This window comes from Lithobates pipiens, unplaced genomic scaffold (genome assembly GCF_037356315.1).
Source record: "Lithobates pipiens isolate NorthernLeopardFrog02 unplaced genomic scaffold, aLitPip1_a1.2 Scaffold_23, whole genome shotgun sequence".
Taxonomy (NCBI): Eukaryota; Metazoa; Chordata; class Amphibia; order Anura; family Ranidae; genus Lithobates; species Lithobates pipiens.
Window position 1 is genome coordinate 47238380 of NW_027507785.1, and position 12059 is coordinate 47250438.

The 12059-nt window shown below is 43.0% G+C and overlaps 1 protein-coding gene across 1 annotated transcript in view; it reads left to right on the plus strand.

Annotated features, from left to right (window-relative positions):
* The window catches only part of LOC143927112 (uncharacterized), a 57495-nt gene that overhangs the window by 40484 nt on the left and 4952 nt on the right, over positions 1 to 12059 (plus strand). Inside the window, 3 exon segments of the mRNA XM_077451067.1 lie at positions 2193 to 2282; positions 9013 to 9096; positions 10747 to 10820. Of these exon segments, the coding sequence (XP_077307193.1) occupies positions 2193 to 2282; positions 9013 to 9096; positions 10747 to 10820 (248 nt within the window).

The following is a 12059-nucleotide window of genomic DNA, read 5'->3' on the forward strand; positions in this document are numbered from 1 at the left end:
CTCTCTCTCTCCTCTCTCTCTCTCTCTCTCCCCCCCTCTCTCTCTCTCTCTCTCTCTCTCTCTCTCTCTCTCTCTCTCTCTCCTCTCTCCCCTCTCTCTCTACTTCTCTCTCTCTCCCCCTCTCTCCTCTCTCTCTCTCTCTCTCTCTCTCTCTCTCTCTCTCTCTCTCCCCTCTCTCTCTCTCTCTCCCCCTCTCTCTCTCTCTCTCTCTCTCTCTCTCTCCTCTCTCTCTCTCTCTCTCTCCTCTCTCTCTCTCTCTATTTATAATCTCTCTCTCTCTATAAATCTATATATTGGGGCTGCAACTAATGATGATTTTCATAATCGATTCGTTGGCCGATTATTGTTTCGATTAATCGGTTAATAACTTTAAAAAAAAAAAAAAAAAAAAGTGGGTCAAATTGACGTTCATTTTCAACCACAGTGATGGGAAAATTTGGAAATAATAGCAAACTTCTTGGTCAAAGGACTTGTATGTGGTTTTTGTTCAGAAAGTGAACATTTTTAAAAAATTCTTTCATTCAGCGAACGTACAAAGATTTTTCATCTGAATATTCTCACCTGAAAATTGATCCGTGTGACCAGCATATGGCTCGGTACACACCTATGCAGTTTTTGCTTTTGATCTGTCTCTGCAGTGCTTTTTGCTAAGCGTTTTGATTTTTGAGCACGTGATTTTACTGCAATTTGCATTTATTTTTTTTGGGCAGATTAAAAAACACAAATTGCTGCAAAACACGTTACATTCTTTTCTGCAGCTTCTCCATTGAAGTATTTTGAACCAAACAAAGCACAGTTTTGCGTTTAAAGTCCCCGACCCTTTCCAAATATGCAGCGGCTGAAAAAAGCACAAATATGAACGTGTCCCATAGGAAACCATGTAAATGAACTGTAGTGCGTTTCTGCAAAAAGCACCAAAAAACATATAGCTGTGAACCCAGGTCTAAGACATTTAGTAACATAATGGGGTTAAAAGACTAAAATTAGCCCTTTATAGTACAAAAAAGCAGATAATCGCTACTGGAAGGGGTTCATTTTTTTACTGTAGAACAGTGAAAGTAATATTTACAGTAGTGATTATATTTTTGTACTATAGAGGGCTCATTTTAGTTTTTTTTAACCCCATTATGCTACTGGCCGATTAAATCGATTATGAAAATGGTAATCGATTAATTTCATAATCGATTAGTTGTCGATTAATCGATTAGTTGTTTCAGCCCTACTATATATATCTATCCCATAGTTTGTAGCTACTATAAACTTATGCAAACCAATCAATATACACTTACTGGGATTTTTTTTATATATATCTAGATATAATATATATATAGATATATCTAGATATATATATAAAAAAATCCCAGTAAGTGTATATTGATTGGTTTGCATAAGTTTATAGTAGCTACAAACTATGGGATAGAGATATAGATGTATATATAGGTAGAGAGAGAGATAAAATCAGAATTTTTTTATTTTGTTATACTACTAATGGTGGCGATCAGCGACTTAATAGAATAGTGCGACGGGCAATCTGACACTGACTCGGGAGGTGGGGACGGACTGACTTCCAGTGATACTAATACAGTGATCAGGGTTAATGCTATACATTGTCACTGTACCAAGGAGACGGGCTGGGAAGGGGTTACATCTAGGGGGATCAAGGGGGCTAAATGTGTGCCTGACTATGTGGATTATGTGGATTATGTGTAAAGTATGCTGCTTTTACTTGTAGATCTCTAAGTTTCTCATCCCTGATTTGCAGGGATAAGAAACAGAGAGATCGTTTTCTCTGTACAGAGCTCTGTGTTGATTGTCAGCACAGGGTTCTGGGGCTGTGATTGGACACAGCTGATCAGCAGGTTCCAGCCATGAATCATTGGCCAGGACTTGCTGACAGACTCCGGCTGCACAATCAGGCATGCCCTAAACTGGGAAGCAGGCAGGGACGTACCAGGGCAGCACTTTGCCTGCACATGCCAACCGTCCACAGTACTGGTGCCCTCTCTAGATCTACCATGTGAGGCAGTGGGTGTCCGGGGGGGGGGGGGGGGGGCAGTCCACACATGGTTAAAGTCTGTCCTGTGTATTGTCCTTCATCTTAGCATGGGAAAGCTACCCACCACTGTCCCTCCTTGTACCATGAGACGCCTAGATCTACCATTAACTGACTGCAATCCTTTATTTTTTTTTTTTTTTTTTTTTTACAGCAAAATATTGCACTTCAGGAGAAGATGAAGAAGTCTCGGAAGCAGCTCGCGTACCTGCAGCAGAGAGAGCAAGAGGTGAGTGTAATTTCGGGTCAGTCATCTGTCTTGTGTGTTGCACATTCTCAAGGTGGTTGCAGCCTGTGACCGTGGGGGCGGGGGTTGGGGTTGCAGCTTGTCACCTTGGGGGGGGGGATGTGTAGACTGTTGAGGGGGCCGCTGGGATTTCCGCCTGTTGTCTCATGGGGGTGGGAGGGGGGGGGGGCAGTGGAGTGCAGCCTGGGTCTCACCAGCGCTCCATGTGATCCTGTCCCAGCTCTTCTGCCTCCCATTCTCCTCCTTTCTTCCCATAAGAAGGGAGTAGTGGTGCTAGAAGGCAAGCTGGCGCCTTCCAGTGGTTGGAGGATAGCAGTGCAGGTTGTGCTGGCTCTCTCTGCCTGCCGTGCGGCCCTACTCTCAGCAGGCCACATACCAGCACCGGCCCAGAGGTTGGGGACCCCTTCTTTAAAATGCATTTCTGTCCATTACAGTGGCTTGAAAAAGTATTCATACCCCTTGAAATTCTCCACGTTTTGTCATGTTACAACCAAAAACGTAAAATGTATTTTATTGGGATTTTATGTAATAGACCAACACAAAGTGGCGCATAATTGTGTTGGTCTATCACATAAAATCCCAATAAAATAAATTTTAGGTTGTAACAAAATGTGGAAAATTTCAAGGGTATGAGTACTTTTTCAAGGCGCTGTAATAGTACAGTCAGTACATCTCTACAATACATACAAGCTTCCCTGTGTTTTGGCCCTTTAACCACTTCATCCCTGGAAGGATTTGCCCACTTAATGACGAGGCCTCTTTTTTTTTTTTTTTTTTTTTTTTGCGATGCGGCACTGCGTCGCTTTAACTGACAATTGTAACCGAACACAATTTGTATCCATTTTTTTCATTTTTTTTTCCTACAAATAGAGCTTCCTTTTGGTGGTATTTGCTCATCTCTGCATGTGTTTTTTTTTTTTTTTTTTTTTTTTTTTTTTTGCTCTATAAACAAAAAAGATACATTTTTGAAAAAAAAAAACTATATTTTTAACTTTTTTTGCTATAATATCCAAAAATTTTTTAAAAATAAATTTTCTTCATCGGTTTAGGCCAGTATGTAGTCTACAGATTTTTGGTAAAAAAAATTGCAACCAGTGTATATTGATTGGTTTGCTCAAAAGTTAGAGTCTACAAAACGGGGGGAAAGATTTATGGCTTTATTTTTATTTTTTATTTTTTAGTAATGGCAGTGATCTGTGATTTTTAGCAGGGCTGCGACATTGCGGCGGACAGATCGGACACTTGTTTTTGGGACCATTGACATTTATACAGCGATCAATGCTATAAAAATGTACTAATTTTACTGTATAAATGTCACTGGTAGGGAAGGGGTTAAATGTGTTCCCTCGTGAGTGTTTCTAACTGGGTGGGACTGATTGGGGGGAGGAGACATATCGCTGTTCACAATTACTACAAACAGCAGATCTGTCTCTCCTCTCCTGTCAGAGGATTTGTGTCTCTTTTGCACACAAATCCCTGTTCTGGATGGCGCCGACCGCTACCACTGGCCACGTACATCGAGGGCCCCCCGCCGTGCGGCAAGTGCACACCTGCTATGGCTCTTAAAGGAACCGCCGTACAGGTACGGCGATTCGCGGGTGGAAGCCATATTGCCGCCGTGTATATCTATGTGAGGTGGTCGGCAAGTGGTTAAACATGCTGCAAGTGCAGAAAAATTCCTGATCTGCCAGAAATCCGGCAAGCTCTCAACTGGCTGCAAATCCTCCCTCTGCTGCACTAAAATCTCAATTAGTGTGTCAGCTCTGCCTGGCTTTTCCTTGCTGGACTACAGAACACCCTCTGCTTCAATTTAAATGGCATACTGGGAGGTGTTCTGTCGTCCAGGAGAATCAGGCTGACGACACTGGACGGGTTTTCCATGCAGAACTGTGGCCTCTCTACAGGAAGTTAGGAGCTCACTGGATTTTTGGCAGATCAACAGAAATGTTGCTGTGTACTTGAAGCATTTTTAACCCCTTCAATACCGGGCATTTTAACCCCTTCCTGCCCAGGCCATTTTTTCAGTTTTCAGCACTGTCGCATTTTGAATGACAATTGCGTGGTCGTGCAACACTGTACCTAAATTAAATTAAATTTTTATCTTCCCCCCCCCCCCCCCCCCCCCCCACAAATGGAGCTTTCTTTTGGTGGTATTTGATCATCTCTGAGGTTTTTATTTTTTGTGCTATAAACATAAGGAGCGACAAGTTTAAAAAAAAGAAATAAAAAAATAGGGATATTTATTATAGCTAAAAGTAAAAAAACTTTTTTTTTTTTTTGTTTTTTTTTTTTTTTTTCAAACAGATTTTTTCTTAGTTTAGACTGATATGTATTCTTCTACATGTTTTTGGTTTTTTAAAAAAAAAAAACTCGCAATTTTCGCATATTGATTGGTTTGTACATAAGTTATAGCGTCTACAAAATAGGGGATTTATGAGATTTATTTTAATTTTATTATTTTTCTCTAGTATTAGCGGTGATCTGCGATTTTATTATTATTTTTATTTTTTTATCGTGACTGCGACATTGCTGCGGACATAGCGCACACTTTTGACACTATTTTGGGACCATTTACATTTATACAGCGATCAGTGTTATAAAAAGGCACTGATTACTGTATAAATTTCACCGGCAAAGAAGGGGGGTTAACACTAAGGGGCGATAAAGGGGTTAAATGTGTTACCTAGGGAGTGATTGTAGGGGGAGGGGACTCACAAGGGGGGGGAGACTGATCTTTGTTCCTCTACTGGGAACACACCATTGGTCTCCTCCTCCTCCTCTGACAGGACAAGGATCTGTGTGTTTACACACACAGATCCGCGGTCCTGCTCTGTTATCGGGCAATCACGGGTGCTCGGCGGACATCGCGGCTGCCAGGCGCACGCATCGGCTCCCGAGCGACGCAGTCAGGAAGGCGCAGGATGTCATATAAAGCCCGCCCAGGATGGGAGATTCCCTCCTGCGGACGTCATATGATAATGGATGGGATGTGAAGTGGTTAAAACAGCACCAGGGGAAAAAAATAAGTTATCCTTGCCATCCCTCCCCCCTGAAAGGGATGATGAATAAAGTGATACGTTTGGATTATTTCTCGCTTCCACATGTGCTCTCCTTTTGTTTACTTGACTCTTTGTAAATGTGGGCGGGGCCTCTGCATCCTCCTGTAAAATGCTGGGCTGGCCGGCCCTGCATTGTACAGGATGACATCAGACGTACATCCTAAAACGTTTTCGGCCAGAATGTCCCAGCATGTAAATAGGACTAGGACCCGAAACAACTAATCGATTATGAAAAGAGTAATCGATTAATTTCATAATCGATTAATCGGCCACTAACATAATGGGGTTAAAAAAAAAACTAACATTAGCCCTTTATAGTACAAAAAGAGCAAATCGCTACTGTAAATATTACTTTAGGGCTGAAACTAACGATTATTTTCATAATCGATTAGTTGGCCGATTTATTGTTTTTCGATTAATCGGTTAATAACCTTAAAAAAAAAAAAAAAAAAAGTGGGTCAAATTTGACGTTCATTTTCAACCACAGTGACGGGAAACTTTGGAAATAATAGAAAACTGCTTGGTCAAAGGAATTTTTAGACACTGTAGGTGATTTTTCATTCAGAAATTATATTAATTTTTAAAACAAGTGAAAATTTCAAACAAAATTCTTTGAGCCGGTTCACACAGCGGGCGATGCGAGGCGACACGACTCGCCTCGCATCGCTCTCGCAAGTCGCCCCCGTTCTGTACAATGGAACCGTTCTGAGAGGAGCGACTCGAGTCGCTCCGACTCAGAAAAAAGGTTCCTGTACTACTTTTGGGCGACCTCGGGGCGACTTGCATTGACTTCTATACAGAAGTCATTTGCAAGTCGCCGCCGAGGCCGCTGCAGGTCGCGGCGAGGCAAGTCTGAGTCGCCTCGCCTCGCCTGCAGTGTGAACCGGCCCTTTCAGCGAATATACAAAGATTTTTCATCTGAATATTCTCACCTGAAAATTGATCGGTGTGGTCAGCATAAGGCTCGGTACACACCTATGCAGTTTGCTTTTGATCTGTTTCTGCCGTGCTTTTTGCTGTGCGTTTTTTTGATTTCTGTGCATGTGATTTTACTGCAATTTGCGTATTTTTTTTGCAATTTTTTGGGCAGATTAAAAAACACAAATTGCTTCAAAAACGCATTTACATGCTTTTCTGCAGCTTCTCCATTATTGAAGTATATTGAACCAAAGAAGCACCATTTTGCGTTTTTAAAAGTCCCCGACCCTTTCCAAATACGCAGCGGCTGAAAAAAAGCACAGATCTGAACGTGTCCCATAGGAAACCATGTAAATGAACTGTAGTGCAGTTCTGCAAAAAGCACCAATAAACACATAGATGTGAACCGGGTCTAAGACATTTAGTAACATAATGGGGTTAAAAAGACAAAAATTAGCCCTTTATAGTAAAAAAAAAAGCAGATAATCACAACTTTAAAAGGGGTTCATTTTTTTTTACTGTAGAACAGTTAAAGTAATATTTACAGTAGCGATTATTTGCTCTTTTTTTGTACTATAAAGGGCTAATTTTAGTTTGGTTTTTTAACCCCATTATATTACTGGCCGATTAATCGATTATGAAAATAGTAATCGATTAATTTCATAATCGATTAATCAATTAGTTGTTTCAGCCCTATATTACTTTCACTGTCCCATAGTAAAAAATGAACGCCTTACAGTAGCGATTATTTGCTCTTTTTGTACTAATTTTTTATTTTTTATTTTTTTTTTAACCCCATTATGTTACTAAACATCTCAGGCCTGGGTCACACCTCTGTGTTTATTTTTTTATTTTTTGTTTGTTTTTTTTTTTTTTTTTGGTGCCTTTTGCAGAAACAATCGGCCAACTAATCGATTATTTTTTTTAATCGACTTTTTAACCACTTACGGGCCGCCCGCCGCAGTTTTCACGTCGGCTGTTTGGAGAGGAATATCGTTGGTATGGCAGCAGCTAGCCGCCATAACCCCGGTATCCTCTTCTTCAATGGGCAGTCAGCTTCAAGATAAAAAGGGGTCTCTGCGGCGAATTCGCCGCATGTCCACTTTTATCAGCGGCGGGAGGGGGGCCCCCACCGCGCTCCGTTGCCCTCCGCCGCTTACCGGAGCCATCTGCAGCGGAGATCGGATCTTAACCCATGCTGGGCATGGAGATGAGTGAGGGGGGAAGATGGCCCCCACCCGTCTCCATAGATCAGGGCGGAAGTAACGTCAAAACATCACTTCCGCCCATAGCTCTTAAAGGGTCATTATTTTTTTTATTTTTATTTTTTATGACCTTTTTATTTAATTTTAGTGTAAATATGAGATCTTTTTGACCCCCCCCCCCAGATCTCATATTTAAGAGGTCCTGTCATACTTCTGTTACAAGGGATGTTTACATTCCTTGTAATAGGAATAAAAGTGACACATTTTTTTTTTTCTTTTGAAAGAACAGTGTAAAAATATAAAAGGTAAAATAAATAAGAAAAAAAATGTAATTTTAAAGGCGCCCTGCTACGACGGGCTCACGTGCAGAAGCGACCGCGAAAGCCAATACATGTGTAACACCCCGTATATGAAAACGGTGTTCAACCCACACATGTGATGTATCGCCGCGATCGGTAGAGCGAGAGCAATAATTCTAGCCACAGACCTCTTCTGTAACTTGAAACATGCAACCTCCTAGAATTTTTTTTTTGTTTTTTTAACGTCGCCTGTGGAGATTTTTAAGGGTAAAAGTTTGTAGCCATTCCACAAGAGGGGCACAATTTTCAAGCGTAACATGTTGGGTATCAATTTACTCGGCGTAACATTATCTTTCACAATATAAAAAAACTAACTTTACTGTTGTCTTTTTTTTTTTTTTTTTTTTTTTTTTTTTATCCTCCTGCTTCCGGTCTCTGTAAAATCAAAAAAAATTGTAAAATTAAAATTAATAGTAGAAAAAAAAATATCAAAATAAATTAGTAAAAAAAAAAAATATATATATATATATATATATATATATATATATATAATTTATATTAAATAAGACTGACACTGTCCACTGCCCTGCCGACACCAATCTTTGCTCTGCTGATATACACGCATGTGTTTTGCGCTCCGATGCGATGTTTGATGCCCAAAAGAGCAAAGACACTCATCACCATAGAATTCTTGATAGGGAAAGGAGAAAACTGATCTAAGCTTGGGAAGATGGTTACCTGAACCGCAAAATAGTGGAGTGATAACCAAATCGCCTTTAAAGGGTTCATCCAGTATGCTGAAAACAAAAAAGTCAGTAGCTAACAGATGGATTTGCAGCCTAAACCATAGTCGAGAGGAAAGGAAGCTCCTCTTGGAGACATGGAACCAGGCAGAGGGACCAAAGTCTGATGTCTGGTTGAGAAGATCATCAGACAGTCTAGTGGTGGGAGGAGTTATGGCTTGGGCCGGCCCACAGTCTTTTTTATTTTTGCTAGTCTCCAATCCTCCTGTAGGCGGCAGTATAACCCGAAGGTGAAAGACTTCCCATGTCCATCAGTGGAGGAGAAAGAAAAGGCTCTTAATTGGTTTTCTTGGGGCCATCAGTGTGTGGACAGTGGGGGGGGGGGGGGGTACAGGTGTGTCTTCGGGGGGTAAGAAGCAGGTGAGGGCTTCAGGGCAGGGAAGGTGTGTACTGAGGTTCAAGAGACTGAATGTGGATGTTATTGGCAGGAGAATCAATGCATCCAGCGGAGGTTGCTGCAGGCCAAAAAAGAGCTGGAGATGCTGGAGAGAGAGGAAGAGGGAGCCCGACAGGTGCGATAATACAAAGCATGGTGGACAATTCGCTGCCCACTCAGATGTGCTGCATGTTCTGTACACGTGTATCCTGTCCGCATCTCCATTCACCTGTACTGCCTGGTGTGTGCACACTACACATCATTCACCTGTACTGCCTGGTGTATACACACCACACATCATTCACCTGTACTGCCTGGTGTGTGCACACTACACATCATTCACCTGTACTGCTTGGTGTATACACACTACACATCATTCACCTGTACTGCCTGGTGTGTGCACACTACACATCATTCACCTGTACTGCCTGGTGTATACACACCACACATCATTCACCTGTACTGCCTGGTGTGTGCACACTACACATCATTCACCTGTACTGCCTGGTGTATACACACTACACATCATTCACCTGTACTGCCTGGTGTGTGCACACCACACGTCACTCACCTGTACTGCCTGGTGTGTGCACACCACACATCACTCACCTGTACTGCCTGGTGTGTGCACACTACACATCATTCACCTGTACTGTCTGGTGTATACACACCACACATCATTCACCTGTACTGCCTGGTGTATACACACTACACATCACTCACCTGTACTGCCTGGTGTGTGCACACTACACATCATTCACCTGTACTGCCTGGTGTATACACACTACACATCACTCACCTGTACTGCCTGGTGTATACACACTACACATCACTCGCCTGTACTGCCTGGTGTGTGCACACTACACATCATTCACCTGTACTGCCTGGTGTATACACACCACACATCATTCACCTGTACTGCCTGGTGTATACACACTACACATCACTCACCTGTACTGCCTGGTGTATACACACTACACATCACTCACCTGTACTACCTGGTGTATACACACTACACATCACTCGCCTGTACTGCCTGGTGTATACACACTACACATCACTCACCTGTACTACCTGGTGTATACACACTACACATCACTCGCCTGTACTGCCTGGTGTGTGCACACTACACATCATTCACCTGTACTGCCTGGTGTATACACACTACACATCATTCACCTGTACTGCCTGGTGTATACACACTACACATCACTCACCTGTACTACCTGGTGTATACACACTACACATCACTCGCCCGTACTGCCTGGTGTGTGCACACCACACATCATTCACCTGTACTGCCTGGTGTATACACACTACACATCATTCACCTGTACTGCCTGGTGTATACACACTACACATCACTCGCCCGTACTGCCTGGTGTATAAACACTACACATCACTCACCTGTACTGCCTGGTGTATACACACTACACATCACTCGCCCGTACTGCCTGGTGTATACACACTACACATCACTCGCCTGTACTGCCTGGTGTATACACACTACACATCACTCGCCTGTACTGCCTGGTGTATACACACCGCACATCATTCACCTGTACTGCCTGGTGTTTGTACTCTACTTGCCAACTGACCCATACCCCGTGTGCAAGTCCCTGATCTGTATTGCTTGGTTTGCGCATCATAATCACCATTTACCATTCTGTCTGCCTCCTGCATGTTCTCCCCCACCCCCCTTTAAAAAAAAAAATTTAAAAAAAATTCCTGCTGTGTATCTGCAGCCATATGGCGGAGACCTGTCATGTTATTTTACTCTCAGCAGGAGGCAGATGAAGGCCTGGACCTCGAGGTCTGCACTTTTGAGAAAAGGAAAGCAAAGGGTGCAGATACCAGAAGGTAAATTCTCTCACCCATAGTTTGGACTGTACAAGGTGGGCCCTGCTACTGCTGAGGGGTTTCAACATACACTATATTCCCAAAAGTATTGGGACGTGTGCCTTTACACGCACTTGAACTTTAATGGCCTCCCAGTCTTCAACCGCTTCAACTCTTCTGGGAAGGCCGTCCACAAGGTTTAGGAGGGAGTCTATGGGAATGTTTCACCATTCTTCCAGAAACACATTTGTGAGGTCAGGTACTGATGTTGGGAGAGAAGGCCTCGTAGTCTCCGCTCTAATTCATCCCAAAGGTGTTCTATGGTGTTGAGGTCAGGACTCTGTGCAGGCCAGTCAAGTTCCTCCACCCCAAACTCGCTCATCCATGTCCTTATGGACCTTGCTTTGTGCACTGGTCCAACTCATTTGATGGAGGGGGAATTGTGGTATGGGGTTGTTTTTTCAGGGGTTGGGCTTGGCCCCTTAAGGGTTCTAGTGAAGGGAATACCAGCATACTGAGACATTTTGGACAATTTCATGCTCCCAACTTTGTGGGGACAGTTTGGGGATGGCCCCTTCCTGTTCCTACATGACTGCCCACCAGTGCACAAAGCAAGGTCCATAAAGACATGGATGAGCGAGTTTGGGGTGGAGGAACTTGACTGGCCGGCACAGATTCCTGACCGCAACACCATAGAACACCTTTGGGATGAATTAAAGGGGAGACTACGAGGCCTTCTCATCCAACTTCAGTGCCTGACCTCACAAATGCACTTCTTGAAGAATGGTCAAACATTCCCATAGACACCCTCCTAAACCTTGTGGACGGCCTTCCCAGAAGAGTTGAAGCTGTTATAGCTGCAAAGGGCGGGACAACTCAATATTGAACCCTACAGACTAAGACTGGGAGGCCATTAAAGTTCATGTGCGTGTGAAGGCAGGTGTCACAATACTTTTGACAATATAGTGTATCTAGTCAGACAGAGCCTGGATCCTGTGGTTCCTCCATGGCTGGAGGTCTGGGGGTTGTCCATATACGAGAGAAACGCTAAATGATTTCCTGTTCCATCTAATGGAAGTCATGTGACCCACATTGATGCCCCTTTCTGAGATGAGGAACTTTTTATCTGCTCTGTGTCCAGATTCTGCTCCGGAACATGTATACTATATCTGTACCTCCAGGGCGGGGCCTAGTCTGGAACCCGCCCCAAGAGTTTTACAAGGATTCTTGTTTTCTACTGTGTACATAGTAGCAATACAT